Source organism: Heptranchias perlo, chromosome 7, assembly GCF_035084215.1.
Source record: "Heptranchias perlo isolate sHepPer1 chromosome 7, sHepPer1.hap1, whole genome shotgun sequence".
Classification (NCBI taxonomy): domain Eukaryota; kingdom Metazoa; phylum Chordata; class Chondrichthyes; order Hexanchiformes; family Hexanchidae; genus Heptranchias; species Heptranchias perlo.
In genome coordinates, this window is record NC_090331.1 from 72,651,225 (window position 1) to 72,675,941 (window position 24,717).

General features: G+C 44.5%; 4 protein-coding genes across 6 annotated transcripts; all 4 read right to left on the reverse strand.

The window, feature by feature from the left end:
- Positions 1–4,141: 4,141 nt before the first annotated feature.
- On the reverse strand, positions 4,142–8,875 carry LOC137324035 (gamma-crystallin S-1-like). The gene is made up of 3 exons (XM_067988206.1): positions 8,827–8,875; positions 5,209–5,486; positions 4,142–4,474 (listed from the first exon to the last, which is right to left on the reverse strand). Exons 1-3 carry the CDS (start codon positions 8,873–8,875, stop codon positions 4,199–4,201), a joined length of 603 nt encoding a protein of 200 aa, XP_067844307.1. The 3' UTR covers positions 4,142–4,198.
- Positions 8,876–9,047: 172 nt separating this feature from the next.
- LOC137324036 (gamma-crystallin S-1-like) lies at positions 9,048–10,400 on the reverse strand. The gene is made up of 3 exons (XM_067988207.1): positions 10,392–10,400; positions 10,067–10,360; positions 9,048–9,370 (listed from the first exon to the last, which is right to left on the reverse strand). The coding sequence occupies exons 1-3, from the start codon at positions 10,398–10,400 to the stop codon at positions 9,095–9,097; spliced, it is 579 nt and encodes a 192-aa protein (XP_067844308.1). The 3' UTR covers positions 9,048–9,094.
- A 3,842-nt stretch (positions 10,401–14,242) lies between these two features.
- LOC137323861 (gamma-crystallin S-1-like) lies at positions 14,243–15,207 on the reverse strand. Of its 2 annotated transcripts, none has more exons than XM_067987872.1 (3): positions 15,199–15,207; positions 14,863–15,105; positions 14,243–14,518 (listed from the first exon to the last, which is right to left on the reverse strand). In XM_067987872.1, the coding sequence occupies exons 1-3, from the start codon at positions 15,205–15,207 to the stop codon at positions 14,243–14,245; spliced, it is 528 nt and encodes a 175-aa protein (XP_067843973.1). The 2 variants fall into 2 exon arrangements, with proteins under 2 accessions (XP_067843973.1, XP_067843974.1); XM_067987873.1 differs by having other exon boundaries at positions 14,243–14,511; positions 14,859–15,105.
- A 2,607-nt stretch (positions 15,208–17,814) lies between these two features.
- On the reverse strand, positions 17,815–18,756 carry LOC137323862 (gamma-crystallin S-1-like). 2 transcript variants are annotated; one of them, XM_067987874.1, is made up of 3 exons: positions 18,748–18,756; positions 18,416–18,658; positions 17,815–18,090 (listed from the first exon to the last, which is right to left on the reverse strand). In XM_067987874.1, the coding sequence occupies exons 1-3, from the start codon at positions 18,754–18,756 to the stop codon at positions 17,815–17,817; spliced, it is 528 nt and encodes a 175-aa protein (XP_067843975.1). The 2 variants fall into 2 exon arrangements, with proteins under 2 accessions (XP_067843975.1, XP_067843977.1); XM_067987876.1 differs by having other exon boundaries at positions 17,815–18,083; positions 18,412–18,658.
- Positions 18,757–24,717: the final 5,961 nt, after the last annotated feature.

A 24,717-nucleotide genomic window follows, 5' to 3' on the forward strand; every position in this document is an offset into this window, starting at 1 on the left:
ACTGTCCTCTGTCTTGCAGGAGAAGGTGGCACATAACAGCTGGCAGCAGGAGGGGCCTGAGGGTGCACGGGCACATTTACACGTCCTCACCCCCCTCGAGGAGACTGCACTTAGGATCATTGGGCGGGCCTTCGCTGTAGCTGTGACAACATGCCGTGCTGGAGGTCCCGATGAAAGGGGGGTCTCTGCATATCTAATGCTCCTTCTCCTTTTCCACATCTTCCTCCTCCCATAATCTTTTCTGACTCACGTGCAGCAGATGCTGTCAGCACGCACCTCTTACTCGCTCCTCTCCCCACTCCGCAACTCAACCTGTTTCCATTTGTCTTTGCAGATATCTAAGAACTTTTGGCAGAACCTTCTGAGGAGGAGTAGGAGGGGAACACTGAAGCCACACCGTCACTCGATCTGACACTCGCATCTACCAGCTCAGAGACTGACACTGCGTGTCCTTTAGAGGTCAGGTTAGAGGAGGGATCTGCATGTGGTGAGACACTGAGCACAAGTGCGCAGGAGCCGGGGCGGGGGAAACTGATACCACAGGTGCCAGCTCGCCAGAGGGCGAGGTCGCTCACTAGTTCTGCTGCAGAGGAGTCAGATGGGGACTTCGATGGGCCAGGCTACAGAAGACGGCTGATGGGCGTACACCAACAAATGCTTGGGGCACTGGAAAGACTGCCAGAAAGCCTGAGCACAATGAGAAGGGGCATGGAGGAGTCCAGCTCCAACTTGGCACAAGGCTTTGCGCAGAGCTTGGAGCCCATCCTTTCCAACATGGAACGGGTGGTCACCTCCATCAGCGCACCTGTGGAACCCACCATGATGCAGCGTCTGATGACTGATGTCACAGCTTTCACTGAAGCACAAATATCTGCCATCCAAGATCTGACTGCTGTATTTAGTGCTCAGATTGCTGCGTTGGAAGCTCAGACTGCTGCTATCATGGCTCTGGGGACCACTGTGGAACGGGGCTTCCAGGACATCACAGCACTCCAGCAATCCGTTCTCCAGCTGATCACCAGGAATCCTGAGGCGCCGCCCAGGGAGAGTGGCAGTGGCGCCATGGCAGTCGGACCTGCTCCCACCCCTGCCACTCCGCCAGTGCCCCTGTTGTTGCCTGTCGGCCAGCCAGGCCAGACTGCTGCAGCCTATGCTGAGATGGTGCAGTCTGAAGCCGGGCCCTCCAGGCCCAGAGCTGCTCGAGGTCGTCCTCCAAGGCCATCTGCACATTCCTCCATTGAAGGCCAGCAGCCTTCCACCACCCATGCTCCAGCCACTGGGGAAGCAGCTCATAGGAGCACGAGGATAGGTAAAGGCACACGGACAACAGGCACTAAGGGAATGCACAAGGGTGAATAGTTCTGTCATGTTTGCATAATTTCATTTATTCATTGATAAATGAGACTTTGATTTTGCATTTGGTGGTGGTTTTTATTTATGCAATGAGCTGGGGACACCAATGTGTGATCTGATGGAGGGTGATTTGATTGTCTTGTGGGAGGGGAAAGGTGGGGAATGTAGGACTGTTGGTGAGTTGGGGGATGTAGTCCCAATTATTAATAGCGGGCACGGATCAGGCGAGCACGCACAGCCCTTGCAGGCAAGGCGTGTGATTCCTGTTGCACACTTGCATCTTCCTCCACTACCTCTTCCAGCTCCACCCTCTCCTCCGCCTCTTCCTCCTCAGCCTCCTCCTCCTCCACCTCTGGCTCAGGGTCTTCTCTAATCATTGGTGGCAAAGGCTGGTCCCTCATGATGGCGAGGTTGTGTAGCATGCAGCAGACCACCACGAATCTGCCCACCCACTCAGGGGAGTACTGCAGTGCTCCTTCAGACCGGTCCAGGCAGCACAAGTGTTGTTTGAGGGGACCTATGGTGTGCTCCACGATGTTGCGTGTGGTAGCATGGCTCTCATTATAGGCCTGCTGTGCACGTGTGTGTGGATTCCTGACCGGTGTTATGAGCCACGTCGTGTGGGGATAGCCCTTGTCACCCAGTAGCCAGCCTTTGACTTGCCGAGTCAGGTGAAAGATAGCTGGCACTTTGGACTGCCGCATGACAAAGGCATCGTGACTGCTCCCAGGGTAGCGGGCATCGACCTCCATGATTCGATGCGTGTGATCACACACCAGCTGCACGTTGAGGGAGTGGAAGCCCTTTCAGTTGACAAAAGTGGCTGAGTTGATATGTGGGGCACGCAGGGCGATATGCATTCAGTCAATGGCACCCTGCACCATGGATAAGCCAGCAATGCGGGTGAACCCCTGTGCTCACTCGTTCTGCTTGTCCCTGTGCAAAGGGAAGGTGTTGAAACTGATCCTCATCTGGTACAGTACGTCTTGTTGCACATGTCGCCAGCAGAGGCCTGAAATGCTCCTGAGCCTTAGAAATTCAGCACCACGGTGACCTTCACAGCTACAAATGTAAGGAATCTTACAACACCAGGTTATAGTCCAACAGTTTTATTTGAAAAACACAAGCTTTCGGAGGCTTTCTCCTTCGTCAGGTGAGTGTGGGATTCCATGGAAGGTACCGCATATATAGTCAGAGAACGATGCCTGGTGATTACAGATAATCTTTCCAACTGCCAGTTGTCAAGGCAATCAAAGGAGTCGTTTAGTGTTCAGACAGAGAGACATTACATACAGGACTACTGAATATACAAACGGTCAGAACCCAAAGACAGAGAGAGAGAGAGAGAAACATCCAAAAGGAAGAGAAAGAGAGAGAATGATCAGTTGTATTAAAAACAGATAACTCTTTTTTCGCTAGTGGGGATACGTGTAGCATGACATGAACCCAAGATCCCGGTTGAGGCCGTCATCATGGGTGCGGAACTTGGCTATCAATTTCTGCTCGACGATTTTGCGTTGTCGTGTGTCTCGAAGGCCGCCTTGGAGAACGCTTACCCGAAGATAGGTGGCTGAATGTCCTTGACTGCTGAAGTGTTCCCCAACTGGGAGGGAACCCTCCTGTCTGGAGATTGTTGCGCGGTGTCCGTTCATCCGTTGTCGCAGTGTCTGCATGGCCCTAGATTTTTAAAATAAATCATGGAACGATTTGTGCACCTGATAAGTAAAAATAAAGAATACAGGAAGTGAAATTTGATATCTAGATTTTTGGTATAATATAATATTAAACCACTGCACAATCATGATTTTGTCAATTGTACGTATTCTGCTGTGTATAAAACATGGTAAATGTTCTATGTAGTATTGGCAATAAGTGGTTCCAGAAAACATACGAACATACGACATTGAAGGATAGGAAAAGGCCAGCAGGTCCATCAAGCCTGCCCCACACGCATGATGGCTGGAGCATCACAACTGGACCTATCCTACCTCCCCAAAGCCATGTTATCTCCTGCTATCTCCATCAATCCACTGTGAGACCACAACTTGCCCTTCACAGTGGAGAAGAGCTCAGTGATCCAAACCTTCTCATTATTTTCACTGCCTGCTCTCTCAGGTTTCAGGGCTGCTCTCCCAGGCGATGTCGGAGCAGAGTGCACTTCAATCAAATCAACTCACCATTAGAAGTGTCATTTTTTTGAGTTGTACAACTGACTTACATTGAGAACCACGAGCATGTGTACAATTACAGCATTGAATCAAATGTGGCTTTTGCGTTTCAACAATGAGCAATATAACCACTTCTTCACTGAATGTGGTGAACATTGGAAGTGGGTTTCACTATAATATTGGTTTCTGATGTGATTTTCAATGTTTTTACTTTAAAAAGGAGTGACATTCTCTTGGAGTTGAGGACGAGAGTGAAGCTGGACTAAATGCTGTGGATATTTTTACTTCAAAAGTGCCTGATTCTTATTCCAGGTTTCCTTTAGTCAACTGAGATGATATAGAAATGAGAACCTTGGATTTCATTCATGGGACAAGCAGCCCTCATTCATCGTGACTTACATTTTGATGTTCACTTTCGTGAAGTCCATGCATTGTATTGTCAATATCATGGACAACATTCATTCCTAAATCTGCATTCACTGAATTTAAATCAATTCATTAGTTGAGATCAAAGAGGTAAAATACTCGGCATGAGAGCCCAGCCTGAGATTTCCATCAGATTTCTAAGTGATTTCCACCACAATCTAAAAATAAATGACAATGTTTGTTAAGCGCTGGTGATTTTATTAATCTTAAGACCACTTCAGAGAGACAAAAACATGTTTTGCAAGAACAATCTAGAAGTCCCTCATGCGCCTGAAAGATCCGATAGTTGAGCTGTTGCCGCCCCAGTCACTGAATCTCCTGTATTCTCCGGGTCTCATGAAGTACTGTCGGCCTCTGTAGTTGGGTTGTTCATAGAAGGTCCAGTAACCGTCCATCACATGGCAGGAGTGAATGTCACGGTAGCGGAAACGATCGTAGACAGATGGACAGTCATCCATGAATTCCATCATCTGTCCTCCAAAGTCAGGCCTCTCGTAAACCCTCATTCTGTGGTTTCCACCTCTGTACTGTAATATAAAAAGATCATATCAGTGAAGAAACTATAAATGTTCAGTGTCTAGAAAGACAGCCTCCTGGTGAGAAGGGAGCTTAAGAAAGGTTGCAGATGATGTTTCTGAAAAGCAAGAATCAGTTCAGTAACATCTATTGAAAAAGTTGATTCTCTGCTAACTGAAGTAACCAAGACATGCTTGTGTAAATGATGCAGAAAAACAGTGAAATGTTTGTAACAGCAAATTCAGGACTGATTCTGTTTGGGCTCATACGGATAGGACATTTTTAGTATCAATATTTATCCCTTTTTCAGATTGCAATTTGATGGTTCCATTTTTTTTACTTTTAAGTCATGTGATTAATGATAAGATGCCTAAGATCAGGGTCTTGCAGTAGGTGGTATTTTTACATTCTATAATTCCAATCTAACAATTAGCTTTTCAGTTCTAAATGGTTAATTATTGTGAACTAATTCATCCAATATTTTATGGAAACTATAGACTGGTACACAGATCATATATGTCACCTAATCTTTTAGGTTTGGATAATTATGCTCTTCAGAACCTAACTGTATCTTTATTATTATTATTACAAATATCAGGTCATTTAGATATACCACACACAAAGATTTACTACACGTGAAAACAGCTGAAGTATTTTCGCAGTTGACATTGACAAACTCAATTGCTCAACAAGTTGTCATTAACTTGTCCTCAATCTGGGTTAAATATACAAACCATCAACTTACATATGGGTATGTGCGACATGACCTGATGTTGTCATTGAATCCCATCCAGCGCTGGTAGTCAGGATATTCTCCTCTGCTCAGAACATACTGATATCCCATGTAATTGGGTCTCTCATACACCACCCACCAGTCACTCTCAACACGGATGGAGTTGCAGCGGCTGAAGTAAGAGGACAGGTCAGCACAGTCAGTACTGCTCTCATGGTGCCGACCCTGGAAGTTCCTGTCCTCGTAAAAGGTGATCTGTGGAAAGATATAGATTTGCAAATTAATATTTTCTCAAACTAGGAGATTGAAGAGTTATAATACAAAGTATAAAATCTGAGTTCTTCTTGCCTTTCCCATTTTGAGCTCACAGTTAGATTAGTAACTGACTGAATGTTTCACTGCTTCACACAGCTTGGTATTTATATGCTGGGCAGAAAGGCCTCTCTGGGCTGTATCTTTGTTATTCTAATGATTCAGGATTGAAAATCAGCAAAAATCATCAAAACACATGTTGCATTCATTGCAGAAAAACACCTGAAAGATTCCTGATGTGTCATTTATTCTTTCCTCTTTGCCTTCCTGTCATTTTAATTGTTGCTGAACAAAGCAGTTCTGGAACAATCTCAGATCCAAAGTGACCCAGGTCTGTTTCAAATAGTTTGATGTAACTGCCTGGTTCTGCTCCCAAACTGGCCGAGGTAAAGACAAACGTATCCAGAGCATGTTCCTTCGTTTATTGCCTTGTACACATCTGATTGATGTATAATTGCGAGTGAGTTTAGTTTCCAGATTGCGCCACTGCCCCCTCCCAAAAACCTTCATACAATGATATCACAGCCAGCACCAATCTGATGACATTATTACCTTCATGTGCAGCCATATTGTGGATGGTGTATATTAACACAATTTACAGATCATAAATTGTTTATTTAGTTTAAATAGAGACTTGGATGGAAACTTACTGTCTTTTTTTGTTTCAAAATTCGGGACTTCTAATATGAATATTCAAATAATTAAGAGAACAATACAAAGTTAAGGGGCTCAATTTTAAAATCAAATTGTGGGTGCGTTGGGAGTGGGGGGGAGGGGGGCTGTGAAAATGGCAAAAATCCCAAGAGGGTTCGGAAGTCGGCTCCAACCCGCCGACTTCCGAGTTGCCCACAGACGAGCCTGTGAGCGCGCCCGCTTCACGCTACCAGAAGTCCCGTCGGCATGATAGTTAAAGAACCAAATGTACCTCGTTGAGGTACTTAAGGTACTTTACTTCTGACATAGTAGATAGTTGAAACGATTTTAAACTTACTTGGGCGGCTTTCCCACAGCTTCTGATTCACGCCTGGTCACGTCAGATCAGGCAAAAATAAACAAAATAAGTTAAATAAAAAACCATTGCACAGAGTTAAAAGCAAAATAAACCTACCTTTCCACCCTGCACCAATGTCCGATGTCTACGACTCCGATGTCCCCCTCTCCCCCCGATGTCTCCCTCTCCGATGTCCCTCTCCCCTCACCCGATGTCCTTCTCCGATATCCCTCTCCCCCCCTGATGTCCCTCTCTGATCTGCCCCTCTCCCCCCCCCTCAATATCCCTCTCCGATCACCCTCTCTCCCCTACCCCAAACTGCCCCTTTCCCCCCGAGCTGGACTCTCTTCCCCAATTTCCCCCTCCCTCCTCGAGCTTCCCCCCCCCGATCGTCCCCTCTCCCCCCCAATCTTCCATTCTTCCACCCTCCCCCACTCCCCGATCTTCAACGTCCTCCACTCTCTGTTCCAGCACAGGATGAGGTCTCGCTCTCTGTGTTTGTCTCCTGCCCCCTCGGATTTGCTGCTCCTGTCGCCAGCCAGCCTGTCAATCAGGCTGACTGCGGGGTGCGAAATTCTGAAAGAATTTTAATCACCATCAATTACATCGCGATCGTGCCGGAAAAGGTAAGTTTTCACACACCCTCTGCCGCTGCCAACCGCCACCATATCAAAACAGCTGCAGAGACTGAAAGTAGCTTCTGGCTTGATTTGTCCCAACAGTAAAGTGTTAAAGGTCAGATAGCTCCCTTTAGAGATAAGTTGAGAAAAAGGATGTGAGATCATTGTATGTCCCCTGAGACCCGTGTACTCTCCCAGACAACACTGTACTTTCCCAGAGAACACTGCCGTTTCCTGTTATTTGAGCACTAATCCAGTTCAATTTTGAGCCCCCTCAAATCAGCGTAACTTGGGTTGAGAACAAGGTTGTGCAGAGGATTGTAGCTGTGATACTTTGGCCCCAAATCATTGCTGTATTTGACCCATAAATCCTGAAGCTTATATAAGGGGGGGAAAGTAGACCAATGATTAAAAACAGATAAGACCCATTTATTATTGATCATTGTTAATGTCACTGACCTGAGGAAGATTACTTCCATACAGAATATCAATTATGTCTTTTAATAAAAATATGACTGAGGTTGCATTCCAACAAGGAACCAATTGCAGAGTTGTGATTGATTTGGCAAATAGTGAACTGTGCACCTTACCTGACTGAGTGCAATAACAGAACCTCCTGTGATTCATAAATTCGTATTCTATCAAACCAGCAACTTTTGTACTCAGTGTAGTTTAGAAGCAGTACTGTCAGTTAAATCACTACATTTTTAAAATAAATTATGGAATGAAATAAGGGCTCTGGGTGGAATTGACTTTGTCACCTGATAAGTAAAAATAAAGAATACAGGAAATGAAATTCGACATCTCGATTTTTAATATAGTAAAATGTTAATGCACTACAGACTCATGACGTGCCCAAATGTACATATTCTGCTGTGTGTTAAACCATGTTCTATGTATTAATGGCAATAAGTGGTTCCTCAAAACATACAAACATACAAAAATGAAGGTAGAAAAAGACCAGCAGGTCCATCAAGCCTGTTCCAGATGCATGATGGCTGGAGTATCACAACTGGACCTATCCAACTCCCCAAAGCCATGTTATCCCCTGCGATCTCCATCAATCCACTGTGAGACCACAACTTGTCCTTCACAGTGGAGAAGAGCTCAGTGATCCAAACCTTCTCATTATTTTCACTGCCTACTCTCTCAGGTTTTAGGGCTGGTCGCCCAGGCGATGTCGGAGCAGAGTGCACTTCAATCAAATCGACTCTCCGTTAGAAGGATCGCTTTCCTGACTGCAAGATAGCCAGGATTCCATTAAAAAAATCCTTCTTGCAGCCCACCCAATAAGTACCCTGGAAATATTTTTCCTCCTGAGTTTTGTGTTGTACAACCAACTTACATTGAGAACCACGAGCGTGTGTACAGTTACAGCATTGAATCAAATGCGGTTTTTGCATTTCTACATGAGCAATATATCCACTTCTTCACTGAAAGTAGTGAACATTGGAAGTGGATTTCACTATAATTTTGTTTTCTGATGTGATCTTCAATGTTTTTACTTTAAAAAGCAGTTACATTCTCTTGGAGTTGAGGACGAGAGTGAAGCTGGACTAAATACTGTGGATATTTTTACTTTAAAAGTGCCTGATTCTTATTCCAGGTTTCCTTTAGTCAACTGAGATGATATAGAAATGAGAACCTTGGATTTCATTCATGGGACAAGCAGCCCTCATTAATCGTGACTTACATTTTGATGCTTACTTTCATGAAGTCCGTGCATTGTATTGTCAATATCATGGACAACATTCATTACTAAATCTGCATTCACTGAATTTAAATCAATTCATTAGCTGAGATCAAAGAGGTAAAATACTCGGCATGAGACCCCAGCCTGAGATTTCCATCAGATTTCTCTGTGATTTCCACCATAATCTAAAAATAAATGAATCAAGATGTTTGTTAAGTAGAGGAGATTTTATTAATCTTAAGTCACTTTCAGAGAGACAAAATCATGTTTTTCAAGAATAATCTAGAAGTCCCTCATGCGCCTGAAAGATCCGATAGTTGAGCTGTTGCCACCCCAGTCACTGAATCTCCTGTATTCACCGGGTCTCATGAAGTACTGTCGGCCCCTGTAGTTGGGATGTTCATAGAAGGTCCAGTAACCGTCCATCACATGGCAGGAGTGAATGTCACGGCAGCGGAAACGATCGTAGACAGATGGACAGTCATCCATGAATTCCATCATCTGTCCTCCAAAGTCAGGCCTCTCGTAAACCCTCATTCTGTAGTTTCCACCTCTGTACTGTAATATAAATAAGATCATATTAGTGAAGAAACTATAAATGTTCAGTGTCTAGAAAGACAGCCTCCTGGTGAGAAGGGAGCTTAAGAAAGGTTACAGATGATGTTTCTGAACAGTAAGCGGCTCTTGTGTAGACTGATACAGAGAAACAGTAAAATGTTTGTAACAGCAAATTCAGGACTGATTCTATTAGGACACATTCAGATAGGACATTTTTAATGTCAATATCATTCCTTTTTTAGATTGAGATTACATGGTCTCTCTTGCTTTTCTTAACTATTTACGATAGGTGATTAACGATAAGGTGCTTAAGTTCTGAGTCTCACTGTGGGTGGTATTTTTACATTCCAAACTTCCAATCGAACAATTAGGCATTCAATTCTAATTGGTTAATTATTGTGAACTAATTCATCCAATTATATTCCCGTATTTTATTGAAACTTTGGACTGGTACACAGATCATATGTCACCTAGTCTTTTAAGGTTGGATAATTATGCTCATAAGAACGTAAATGTGTATCTTAATAATTATTACAAATATAAGATCATTTAGATATACCGCACTCAAAGCTTTACTACACGTGAAAACCGCTTACTTGTTTTCTCAGTTGACACCGACAGCTCAATTGCTCAGCAAGTTATCATTTACTAGTCCTCAATCTGGGTAACATATACAAATCATCAAAGGTAACTTACATATGGGTATGTGCGACATGACCTGATGTTGTCATTGTATCCCATCCAGCGCTGGTAGTCAGGATATTCTCCTCTGCTCAGAACATACTGGTATCCCATGTAATTGGGTCTCTCATACAGCACCCACCAGTCACTCTCAACACGGATGGAGTTGCAGCGGCTGAAGTAAGAGGACAGGTCAGCACAGTCAGTACTGCACTCGTGGCGCCGACCCTGGAAGTTCCTGTCCTCGTAAAAGATGATCTGTGGAAAGATATAGATTTGCAAATTAATGAAGAGGGAGAATGAAGAATTCTAACACAATATATAAAATCTGAGTTCTTACCTTTCCCATTTTGAGCTCACAGTTAGATTAGTAACTGACTGAATGTTTCACTGCTTCACACAGCTTGGTATTTATATGCTGGGCAGAAAGGCCTCTCTGGGCTGTATCTTTGTTATTCTAACGATTCAGAACTGAAAATCAGCAAACATCAACAAAACACATGTTGCATTCATTGTAGAAAAACACCTGAAAGATGCCTGATGTGTCATTTATTCTTTCCCATTCTCCTTCCTGTCATTTTAATTGTTGTTTGAACAAAGCACTTCTGGGACAATCACAGATACAAAGTCACCCAGGTCTGTTTCAAATAGTTTGGTTTAACCGCCTGATTCTGCTCCCAAACTGGCCGAGATCAAGACAAAGATATCCAGAGCATGTCGATTCGGTTATTGCCTTGTACTCATCTGGTTGATGTATAATTACGAGTGAGTTTAGTTTCCAGATTGCACCACTGCCCCCTCTCCAAATCCTTCATTCAATGATGTCACGGCCGGCATCAATCTGATGACATTATTGCCTTCATGTGCAACCATATTGTGGGTGGTATTTATTAACACAAATTACAGATCATACATTGTTTATTTAGTTGAAACAGAGTCTTTGATTGAAACTTACTGTCTGCTTTTTTGTTTCAAAATTCGTGACTTCTAATAGGAATATTCAAATCAGTAAGAGAACAATAGAAAGTTAAGATGTGGGAGACAACGTCAGAGATTGAAAGGAGCTTTCAGCTTTCTTTGTCCCAACGGCAAAGTGGAAATGGCCGGAGAGTTCTCCTTAGAGATAACTTGGAAAAAAGGATGTGAGATCATTGCACTTTCCGGGAGATCACTGTAATTTCCCAGCGAACACTGCCTTTTCCTGTTATTTGAGGAGCAATCTATTTCTATTTTGAGTTCACTCATATCAGCGCAACTTGAGTTGCGAACAAGACTGTGCAGAGGATTGTAGCTGCGCTAATTCGGCACAAATCTTTGCTGTATTTGATCCATAAATCTTCAAGCGTATATAAAGGGGGAGTAGTAGACAAATGATTAAAAACAGATAAGACCGATTTATTATTGGTTATTCTTCAAGTCACTGACCTGAGGAAGGCCATCTCAATACAGAATACCAGTTATGACTTTTAATACAAATATGACTGAGGTTGTATTCCAATAAGGAACCAGTTGCAGTCTTGTGATTGATTTGGCAAATAGTGCAAATGTGCACCTTACCTGACTCAGAGCAATAACAGAACCTCCTGTGATTCATAAATACATATTCTATCAAACGAGCAACTTTTGTACTCGGGGTAGTTTAGAAGCAGTACTGTCAGTTTAAATATTTTTATTTTCATATTTTTTAAATAAATCGTGGAATGAAATAAGGGCTCAGGATGGAATTGACTTTGTCACCTGATAAGTAAAAATAAAGAATACAGGAAGTGAAATTCGACATCTTAGATTTTTAATATAGTAAAATGTTAATGCACTACACACGCATGACTTGGCAAATTGTACATATTCCGCTGGTAAACGTTCTATCTTTTAATGGCAATAAGTGGTTCCTGAAAACATACGAACATATAAAAATGAAGCGTAGGAAAAGGCCAGCAGGTCCATCAAGCCTGCCCCACACGCATGATGGCTGGATCATCACAACTGGACCTATCCTACCTCCCCAAAGCCGTGTTATCTCCTGCTATCTCCATCAATCCACTGTGAGACCACAACTTGTCCTTCACAATGGAGAAAAGCTCAGTGATCCAAACCTTCTCATTATTTTCACTGCCTGCTCTCTCAGGCTTTAGGCTTTCTTTGTCCAAGCGACACAGTTTTAGAGGCCAGGTAGGTCCCCTTAGAAATAACTTGGAAAAAAGGATGTGAGATCATTGTGATCTTCCTGAGATCTGTGTACCCTCCCAGGGATCACTGTACTTTCCCAGAGATCACTATAATTTCCCAGAGATCACTGTAATTTCCCACTGCCTTTTTCTGTTAATTGAGGAGTGATCCAGTTCTATTTTGAGCTCCCTCAAAGCAGTGCAACTTGGGTTGGGAACAAGGTTGTGCAGAGGATTGTAGCTGTGATACTTTGGCCCCAAACCTTTGCTGTATTTGACCCATAAATCTTGACGCTTACATAAGGGGGGGAAAGTAGACCAATGATTGAAAACAGATAAGAAACATTAATCATTGATCATTGTTCATGTAACTGACCTGAGGAAGGTCACTTCAATACTGAATGTCAATTATGACTTTTAACAAAAATATGACTAAAGTTGTATTCCAACATGGAACCAATTGCAGTCTTGTGATTGATTTGGCAAATAGTGTAAATGTGCACCTTACCTGACTGAGTGCAATAACAGAACCTCCTGTGATTCATAAATTCATATTCTATCAAACGGGCAACTTTTTTACTCAGGGTAGTTTAGAAGCAGTACTGTCAGTTAAATCATTACATTTTTTAAATAAATCGTGGAAAAAACAAAATACTCAGGATGGCATTGACTTTGTGCACCTGATAAGTAAAAATAAAGAATACAGGAAGTGAAATTCGACATCCAGGTTTTTAATATAGTAAAATGTTAATGCACTATACACTCATGACTTAGCCAATTGTACATATTCTGCTGTGTATAAAATCCTAATAGACATTCTATGTATTAACACCAATAAGTAGTTCCTGAAAACATACGAACATACAAAAATGAAGGGTAGGAAAAGACCAGCAGGTATATCAAGGCTGCTCCACATGCATGATAGCTGGGATGTGGAGATGCCGGTGATGGACTGGGGTGGACAAATGTAAGGAGTTTTACAACACCAGGTTATAGTCCAACAGCTTTATTTGAAATCACAAACTTTTGGAGGCTTCCTCCTTCGTTAGGTGAGTGAGTGCATCACAATTGACCTATCCAACTCCCCAAAGCCATGTTATCTCCTGCTATCTCCATCAATCCACTGTGAGACCACAACTTGCCCTTCACAGTGGAGAAGAGCTCAGTGATCCAAACCTTCTCATTATTTTCACTGCCTGCTCTCTCAGGTTTCAGGGCTGGTCTCCCAGGCGATGTCGGAGCAGAGTGCACTTCAATCAAATCGACTCTCCATTAGAAGTGTCATTTTACTGACTGCAAGATAGCCAGGATTTCATTAAAAATCCTTCTCGCAGCCCATCCAATAAGTAATCCAGAAGTATTTTTGCTACTGAGGTTTGACTTGTACAATTGACTTATAGTGAGAACCATGAGCGTGTTTATAATTACAGCATCGAATCAGACGTGATTTTTGCCTTTCTACATCAGCAATATATCCACTTCTTCGCTGAAAGTAGTGAACATTGGAAGTGGATTTCACTATAATTTTGTTTTCTGATGTGATTTTCAATGTTTTTACTTTAAAAAGCAGTTACATTCCCTTGGAGTTGAGGACGAGAGTGAAGCTGGGCTAAATGCTGTGGATATTTTTACTTTAAAAGTGCCTGATTCTTATTCCAGGTTTTCTTTAGTCAACTGGGATGATATTGAAATGAGAACCTTGGATTTCATTCATGGGACAAGCAGCCCTCATTCATCGTGACTTACATTTTGATGCTCACTTTCATGAAGTCCATGTATTGTATTGTTACTATCATGGACAACATTCATTCCTAAAGCTGCATTTACTGAATTGAAATCAATTCATTAGCTGAGATCAGAGGTAAAATATTCGGCATGAGACCCCAGCCTGAGATTTCCATCAGATTTCTATGTGATTTTGATCATCATCCAAAAATAAATGAACCAAGATGTTTGTTAAGTAGACGAGATTTTATTAATCTTAAGACTATTTCAGAGAGACAAAATGATGTTTTTTAAGAACAATCTAGAAGTCCCTCATACGCCTGAAAGATCCGACAGTTGCGTTGGTGGCGCCCCAGTCACTGAATCTCCTGTATTCACCGGGTCTCATGAAGTACTGTCGGCCTCTGTAGTTGGGTTGTTCATAGAAGGTCCAGTAACCGTCCATCACATGGCAAGAGTGAATGTCACGGTAGCGGAAACGATCGTAGACAGATGGACAGTCATCCGTGAATTCCATCATCTGTCCTCCAAAGTCAGGCCTCTCGTAAATCTTCATTCTGTAGTTTCCACCTCGGTACTGTAGTAGAAAGAAAATAATATTAGCAAAGAAAGCTTAAATATATAGCTATAGATTTTCACTTTGGGCAGTGGCGGAAAACAATGGAAAGTAAAATCAGGCGGGGTGTATAATGTTTATCACCAGTGTACATATCATATAGAACATGGAATACTCTTTTTATAACTTAAGAACCTAACTGGCCTTCCTCTGTTCCAGAAATGAGGGCAGTTAAATGCAGCACATAAGAAGCCACAATAGACATGAAATTACCCATTTGACACCCACAGACTCAATGCTGAGCGTATTCATCATTCATTAAACCTCAATTACTACGGAACACAAAGGACAAAATAACAACTTACATATGGGTAGGTGCGACATGACCCGATGCTGTCATTGAATCCCATCCAGTGCTGGTAGTCAGGATATTCTCCACTGCTCAGAACATACTGGTATCCCATGTAATTGGGTCTCTCATACAGCACCCACCAGTCACTCTCAACACGGATGGAGTTGCAGCGACTGAAGTAAGAGGACAGGTCAGCATAGTCAGTACTGCACTCGTAGTGCCGACCCTGGAAGTTCCTGTCCTCGTAAAAGATGATCTGTGGAAAGATATAGATTTGTAAGTTAATAATTTCTCAAACTAGGAGATTGAAGAATTACAATACAAAGAATAAATTCTGAGTTCTCCTTACCTTTCCCATTTTGAGCTCACAGTTAGATTAGTAACTGACTGAATGTTTCATTGCTTCACACAGCTTGGTATTTATATGCTGGGCAGAAAGGCCACTCTGGGCTGTATCTTTGTTATTCTAATGATTCAGGATTGAAAATCAGCAAAAATCAACAAAACACATGTTGCATTCATTATAGAAAACACCTGAAAGATTCCTGATGTTTCATTTATTCTTTCCCCTTTGCCTTCCTGTCATTTTAATTGTTGTTTGAACAAAGCAGTTCTGGAACAATCTCAGATCCAAAGTCGCCCAGGTCTGTTTCAAATGGTTTGGTGTAGCCGCCTGGTTCTGCTCCCAAACTGGCCAAGATGAAGACAAACGTACAAAAGCATGTCGATTCGGTCATTGCCTTGTACACATCTGATTGATGTATAATTGCGAGTGAGTTTAGTTTCCAGATTGCACCACTGCCCCCTCCCAAAAACCTTCAAACAATGATATCACAGCCAGCACCAATCTGATGACATTATTGCCTTCATGTGCAGCCATATTGTAGGTGGTGTTTATTAACACAAATTACAGATCATACATTGTTTATTTCGTTTAAACAGAGTCTCGGATAGAAACTTACTGTCTGCTTTTTTGTTTCAATGACCGGGACAACTAATAGGAATATTCAAATAAATAAGAGAACGATGGAACGTTAAAATGTGGAAAACAACGACAAAGATTGAAAGTAGCTTTCAGCTGTCTTTGTCCAAGTGGCAAGTGTTAAGGGCCAGATAGGTGTCCTTAGAGATAACTTGGAAAAAAGATGTGAGTTCATTGTCATCTCCCTGAGATCTGTGCACTCTCCCAGGGATCACTGCTTTCCCAGAGATCACTGTAATTTCCCACTGCCTTTTCCTGTTGATTGAGGAGTAATCCAGTTCTATTTTGAGCTCCCTCAAAACAGAACAACTTGGGTTGGGAACAAGACTGTGCAGAGGATTGTAGTGTGACAATTTGCCCCCGTCCTTTGCTGTATTTGATCCATAAATCTCGAAGCTTATATAAGGGGGTAAAGTAGACAAATGATTAAAAACAGATAAGAAACATTTATTATTGGTCATTGTTCAAGTCAGTGAGCTGAGGAAGGTCACTTCAATACAGAATATCAATTATGACTTTTAATAAAAATATGACTGAGGTTACATTCCAACAAGGAACCAGTTGCAGAGTTGCGATTGATTTGGCAAATAGTGCAAATGTGCACCTTACCTGACTGAGTGCAATAACAGAACCTCCTGTGATTCGTAAATTTATATTTTATCAAACTAGCAACTTTTCTACTTGGGTTAATTTAGAAGCAGCACTGTCAGTTAAATCATTAAATTTTTTAACTAAATCGTGGAATGAAAAAGTGCTAAGTGTGGAATTGACTTTTTGCACCTGATAAGTAAAAATAAAGAATACAGGAAGTGAAATTCGACATCTAGATTTTTAATATAATGTTAAGCCACTATACACTCATGACTTAGCCAATTGTACATATTCTGCTGTGTATAAAACCATGGTGAATGTTTTATCTTTTAATGGCAAAAATGGTTCCTGAAAACATACGAACGTACAAAAATGTAGGGTAGGAAAAGGCCATCAGGGCTGCCCCACACGCATGATGGTTGGAGCATCACAACTGGACCTATCCTACCTCCCCAAAGCCATGTTACCTCCTGCGATCTCCGTCAATCCACAGTGAGACCACAACTTGCCCTTCACAGTGGAGAAGAGCTCAGTGATCCAAACCTTCTCATTATTTTCACTGCCTGCTCTCTCAGGTTTCAGGGCTGATCTCCCAGGCGATGTCGGAGCAGAGTGCACTTCAATCAAATCGACTCTCCGTTGGAAGTGTCATTTTCCTGACTGCAAGATAGCCAGGATTTCGTTAAAAATCCTTCTCGCAGCCCATCCAATAAGTTCCCTGGAAGTATTTTTGCTACTGAGATTTGAGTTGTACAATCGACTTACAGTGAGAACCACGAGCGTGTGTACAGTTACAGCATTGAATCAAACGTGAGTTTTGAATTTCTACAATAAGCAATATATCCACTTCTTCACTGAATGTGGTGAACATTGGAAGTGGGTTTCACTATAATTTTGTTTTCTGATGTGATCTTCAATGTTTTTACTTTAAAAAGGAGTTACATTCTCTTGGAGTTGAGGACGAGAGTGAAGCTGGACTAAATGCTGTGGATATTTTTACTTTAAAAGTGCCTGATTCTTATTCCAGGTTTCCTTTAGTCAACTGAGATGATATCGAAATGAGAACCTTGGATTTCATTCATGGGACAAGCAGCCCTCATTCATGACTTACATTTTGATGTTCACTTTCATGAAGTCCATGTATTGTATTGTTACTATCATGGACAACATTCATTCTTAAATCTGCATTTACTAAATTGAAATCAATTCATGAGCTGAGATCAAAGAATAAAATACTCGGCACGAGAGCCCAACCTGAGATTTCCATCAGATTTCTCTGTGATTTTCACCATTATCCAAATATAAATGAATCAAGATGTTTGTTAAGTAGAGGATATTTTATTAATCTTAAGAAAATTTCAGAGAGACAAAATCATGTTTTTCAAGAACAATCTAGAAGTCCCTCATGCGCCTGAAAGATCCGATAGTTGAGCTGTTGCCGCCCCAGTCACTGAATCTCCTGTATTCACCGGGTCTCATGAAGTACTGTCGGCCTCTGTAGTTGGGTTGTTCATAGAAGGTCCAGTAACCGTCCATCACATGGCAGGAGTGAATGTCACGGTAGCGGAAACGATCGTAGACAGATGGACAGTCATCCATGAATTCCATCATCTGTCCTCCAAAGTCAGGCCTCTCGTAAATCCTCATTCTGTAATTTCCACCTCGGTACTGTAATAGAAATAAGATCATATTAGAAAAAAAAGCTTAAATATATAGCTATAGATTTTGACAATGGAAAGTAAAATCAGGCGGGGTGTATAATGTTTATCACCAGTGTACATATCATATAGAACATGGAATACTCTTTTTATAACTTAAGAACCTAACTGGCCTTACTGCTGTTCCAGAAATGAGGGCAGTTAAATGCAGCACATAAGAAGCCACAATAGACATGAAATTACCCATTTGACACCCACAGACTCAATGCTGAGCGTATTCATCATTCATTAAACCTCAATTACTACGGAACACAAAGGACAAAATAACAACTTACATATGGGTAGGTGCGACATGACCCGATGCTGTCATTGAATCCCATCCAGTGCTGGTAGTCAGGATATTCTCCTCTGCTCAGAACATACTGATATCCCATGTAATTGGGTCTCTCATACAGCACCCACCAGTCACTCTCAACACGGATGGAGTTGCAACGGCTGAAGTAAGAGGACAGGTCAGCATAGTCAGTACTGCACTCGTAGTGCCGACCCTGGAAGTTCCTGTCCTCGTAAAAGATGATCTGAGAAGAGACATAAGTTCAATTACTAAATTGTCAAACTAAGAAATATTTAATGAAGAATTATAATGCAACGTATACAAAATCCTTACCTTTCCCATTTTGAGTCGACAGTTAGCTTGGTGACTGACTAATCATAGCCCTGCTTCATACAGCTTTGTATTTATATGCTACTGTACTTTTGCCATTCTAATGATTCAGGACTGAAAATCAGCAAAAAAGCAACTAAACACGTGTCACATGCATTGAAAAGAATCACTTCAAATCACCTCTTTCCCTTTTGCCAACGTGTCATTTTAATTGTTGCATGAAAAAAAGAATAAAGATTGAGATTGTTCTGTGCTTGCTATACTCTGGTTCTGCTGAACTTTTGGAACAGTTTCAATTCCAAAAACATCCCGTTCTGTTTACAATGATGCAGTGTGATCACCTGCTAAACTGATCAAGGTGGGGGACAAAAATGTCCACCAACAATTGGCTGGGTTATACAATGGTGGACATCCAGAGTGGTATGACTATAAAAATGAATAAATCTAAGGATTTTGGAAATTGTATATCAGATTTTAGTGGGGAAATGCTGAAAAGCATTATACATGGTACTATTGATATCAATCTAAAGAACACAGACAAAATCTGGAATAGTCAGCATGATTTTGGAAGCATATAAGCCATCCCTCAACCTGCTGAGTCCTGCAAGGATCTACTGTGGTCCCCTACTATTTACACTGGTTTTAAATGGCTTGAAGGAGAGTAGGGCTTTTAAAATTATAAGATTTGTTGATGACACTGAGCTTTATGACCACGTAACTAATATCAAAAAAGTATTCAAAAACCTCAGAACCAATTAGGAAAATGGCCCAAGAAAGGCTGACCAAAATTCTGGAATGCATTGCGACAGTAGATGACAGTTTGATAATGTCAAAGAAAGTTATTCTAACTTTGCTGAGACCCCATTTAAAATATTAGTGCCAATTTTAACTCGGTCTGCTGGGCGGAAATGGGGTGGTAGCGGCCCTAAAATCGGAGTGCTGCACTTACAGTCCCGTTCCCGTTCCGATCCTGCCCGCCACCATTTTGCCCAGAGCTTTTACAAGGACATAGAAACATAGAAAATAGAAAATAGGAACAAGAGTAGGCCATTCGGCCCTTCGGGCCTGCTCCACCATTCAAAATGATCATGGCTGATCGTCTAACTCAGTACCCTGTTCCTGCTTTTTCCCCATATCCCTTGATCCCTTTAGCATTAAGAAATATATCTATCTCCTTCTTGAATACATCTAATGATTTGGCCTCCACTGCCTTCTGTGGTAGAGAATTCCACAGGTTCACCAACCACTGAGTGAAGAAATTTCTCCTCATCTCAGTTCTAAATGGCATACCCCGTATCCTGAGACTGTGACCCCTGGTTCTGGACTCCCCAGCCATCGGGAACATCCTCCCTGCATCTAGTCTGTCTAGTCCTGTTAAATTTAGGACGAACCAGGCACATCCCCCCGCCCCCCAAATCAGGCGGGAACCTTATTAAAATATGCAAATTGAGGGCTTATGGCGTATATAGGACCCCAATATGGATGTCAACCCTCGAGTCTCCAGGAATTAAAGATTAATCTCCAGGGCACTGCTGCGAGAAACCCAGGAGAAACCTAGGGGCATTAAAAAAATTACATTTTTAAAAAAATGTTCTGGGAACACGTTTGTTTTTGAATTATAAAAATATCAGACATGTTGGGCGACCAATGGTGGGGGCAGGGTGATTGGAGGCAGGAGGTCATGTGATAACACCTCCAGGAATATGTCCAACCAGTGTTGGCAACCCTAGACCCCTATTGAAATTTCAAAGTACAAATTGGCAGAGCAGCACCATGCAAGCTGCACCCAATTATACCAGACGGTGAGCAGCGTAACCCATAGCCCTTACAGGGGCTGCTGGAGGCCACACATTAAACGGCTTGGGAAATAACTAATTTTTTTTTAGCAGGTCGACGAGCTCCAGTGGAGTACCCATTTGGCCCCTGCAGATCATCAGTGGATTGGAAATGGAGCCGAGGCCTCTAAATGGCTCCAGTGTCTCTTAACAAGAACAGCCAGGACTCAAAATTGGCCCTATTTTGTGCAAACCTTCACAAAAAAATTAAAACACTGGAGCCAGTCCAGAGAAAATCACAAAAAGCGAATCCAGAATTTAGGGTTCGAAGTTATGAAGTGACTCTCACAAGTCCAACCAACAGCTGCCACCTCTTAGTTTTAATCTTGGTCCTTATTTCATCTATTGGACTTTTGGGGCTTGATTTTACCACCCGCTATCGGGTGCGTTCTCGGTGGGGGGGCCCCGAAAATTGGGGAATCCCGGAGCGGGACTGGATCCCGTCTCGAACCTGCCCACTTCCGGGTTCCCCACGGACGCGCCGGCGTGCGCGCGCAGACCCCGCAGGTGGGAATCCCGCAGGCAATTAAAGCCAGCGGGATGCCACTTGTAAGTATTTATCTTGCTCGTTCAGGTCGTTTACAGGCCTGATTGAGCTGTTTTATTAGGAGGGGTGGGATTTTACACTGAACTGAGACTGTTTCCCATACTGGGGGAAACACTCCCAGTTCAAATGGACGTGTTGCAGCCAGCAGCCTGTGGCAGCTGGCAAGGTGCATTCCACAGGTGGGGGTGGGGGTGGTGGGGGGGGTGGGGGGTTGGGGGGTGGGGGGAGACCCTTCACCAACGCAGGAGGCCACTCCGTCACAAAGGGCAACGCTTGCCCTCCACCACCCTCCTCCTAGCAAGAAGATTCACCGCGAGGACACACTTACCTACCTTGCAGAACCCCTCAGACCTACACCTTCCAGATGGGGGCCGCCTTGACCTCCTCGGAGGACGAACAGCCTCAGCAGCCTCGCAGGCCACGCCGTCCGCCTCAGACACATGGAGCCCCACAACACGGTGCTGTGGCACATCCACCTGCACAGCAGGAGGGAGGGCAACCGCAGAGAGAGATGCGTCGCAGGAGGCACTACCCTCGCCACAGGGTCCACAGACCGAGGCTCAGCTTCCTGGACCTCTCTGAGGAGCAGTACACACGGAGACTCAGAGTCAGTCGCCAGGTAGTCGCCGACATCTTCAGCCTCCTTAATGACGAGCTGCTCCAGGATGGACCAAGCAGCATCTTCTTACCCGTCGCCATCAAAGTCACCACTGCCCTCAACTTCTTCGCCTCCGGATCCTTCCAGGGTGCCACCGGGGACATCACCGGGGTCTGTCAGTCGTCTGCACACAAGTGCATAAGGCAGGTTACCGATGGGTTGTTCCACAGGGCCTCGCACTACATCAACTTCCCCATGGATGAGCGCAGCCAGATGGAGAGGGCGGTTGGATTCCATGCTGTGGCTGGCTTCCCACGGGTGCAGGGTGTAATCGATTGCACCCATATAGCAATACGGGCACCTCCACATGAGCCAGGACTGTTCATCAACAGGAAGGGGCATCTCTCCATGAACGCCCAGCTCATCTGTGACCACCGCCAGAGATTCCTACACGTGTGCGCCAGATACCCTGGCAGCTGCCACGATGCCTTCGTCCTCAGGGAGTCCACCGTCCCGCCCCTCTTCCAAGCTCCCAACACCGGCCACAGCTGGCTCCTCGGCGACAAGGGATATCCCCTGCACACGTGGCTTATGACACCTCTGAGGAACCCCACCACCGAGCCACAGCGTGGATATAATGACAGCCACATTGCTACCAGGTCTACAATTGAGCAGGCTATAGGGGTGCTCAAGATGCGCTTCAGGTGCCTTGATCGTTCTGGGGGAGCGCTCCAATACGCGCCACGCAGAGTGGGACGCATTATAGTTGTCTGTTGTGCCCTGCACAACATGGCACTACAGAGAGGGGTGCCGCTGGAGGAGGCCCCATGCACATCCGCCACCCATATTGAGGACGACGATGAGGAGGAGGAGGAGGAGGAGCAAGAGGAGGAGGAAGGACCCATGGGCCGAACACCGGCTCACCTGGATGCTCGTCAGGCCAGGGAGGCACTCATATGTCAACGGTTCTCCTAACATCAGACTGTCTGAGGCATCCAGACCTCATTACCTGGACAGAGGAGCGGCCATACCTGCCCCCTCCACAGAAGAGTGGTGCGATTACTCCTGCACCCACTGTAGTGTGACCCAATGGGTGGGACCATGTGTTTGTCGTCATGATGAGCCCCACGAAAGGGACCTATTGCACAAGCTGCTCAAGAATGGACAAGAGGTGGCAGTAGTGGTGAGAACAATTGTGTTTATTGTGTATGTGGAGTAAACGAGTATAAATAAAAACATAACAAATTGTCATACACCCTGGTGCATTCCCTTTGTGTTCATAACACCCTAGCCTTACGTTTGCGGGAACCCCTACGTGGTGCTACCCCTGTGGCTCCAGCAGAGGTAGTGGCAGGTTGCTCTTGTTCGTGCCCTGACCTGGTAGATGCTTTGGGCCGACGCCCCCTGGGTTTCGGTGCCCGTGAGGGCACCTCCACAGACTGCTCCTCCTGCACCTGTGCAGGGGCAGACTCGGCCACCTGGAGAGGAGGCACCATTGCGGGTACTGGTTGAGAGGGGAGCAACGGGTGAGACGTGGGGGCACTTTGAGTAGCGTCCCCACTTCCATGTCCCCGTTCACCATCTTCCCTCTCATGACCTAGGCCCACATCACTCCTTCCACCCTGCTGGACGGCAGTTTGGATGACCTGTGTGAGACCTTGCAAGGCCACCTCTAATGTATCTGTCAGCCTGTTTATGGTGGCAGAATGTTGCTCACCCTGAATCCGAACAGCCGTTGTCAGGGCCTGGGTGGACTCAATGTTGAGCTGTGCGTGACGCTCGAGGGAGGCTAGCCTTTCCTCCATCGCAGACATTCCCGCAACTACCCGCGACACTATCTCGCGGATACCCTCCTGTACTTGTGCCACCATTGCCTTCATGCAGGAGTTGGACTCCTCCATCACCTGCGCGATTGTGGAGAGTGCGCGTGGCACCTGCTCTCCAGCACCTCAGCAATGTGCTGGTGCCCCTCGACGACTCTCCTTTTGACTGGTGGCCCCCTGGGTTCAGCATCTGGATCCGGCTGAGCAGAGCCTGGAGAAGAGTGCTCCCACCGACGCGGACCCTCCGCGGCTGCCCCTGCCACCAGGGTCTGCTCGTGCTCACATGTGCACGGTGACTCACCATGTGCAATCCCAACTAATTGAGGAGGGGGACCCACCGAGATGTGTGTATCTGCGCTGGTGGATGCATGGCTCATATGTGACGATGGACCCTCAGAGACCGGCATGTCCTCTGAGGAATCGCCCTCCACAGACACGGCGCTCGCAGACGGCCCTGCAAGAGAACAAAGGGCAATATCAGGCATGTGGACAAATGTTGAGGTGCGGCAGATGCCAAGTGATGCTAAGATCATTCGCGATCATGAGTGCTGAGTGTCAGCTTTCCGTTACCGGACGTTTCTGCAGACCCAGCCTCGCCATCCACCACGGACAGGCAATGCAGCATGTGGCTGATCTCCAAGGCGTCCAGCTCTGCGTGCGTTAGAACCACCTCGTGTGGCGGGCCCACTCCGGTGCGTGCCCTTTCCCAGGCGTTCTTGCATCTCTTCTCCTGTCAAGGCAAAACACAGATGCGTGATTGAGTGATGATTGCATTGTGAGACAATTCAAGCATTGGTGTGGGTGGGTTGAGCGTGTGGGAGATGGATGGGAGGATGCGTGTGCCACATGCCCATCCCATTGTATGGGGATTGGGGTGTGTGGTAGTGTTCGAATGGGGACAGGGGCGGTGAGTACGTGCAGGCACGGTGAGGATGATAGTTGAGTGGCTGTGAGGATTGATGCGAGAGCGTTGTGGTGGCAGTGCAGAAGGGGTTGTGTGGTGTTAGAGGTGATGTGGAAGACGGAGTGTGGGAGAATGCGTTAGTGTACTCACTTGGCCTGACCTAGTGAGATCATTGAATCTCTTGCGACACTGGATCCATGTTCTTGTGGTGTTGCCCCTGCTGCTAACCTCCACCGCCACCTCCGCCCATGCCTTCCTGGTGGCGG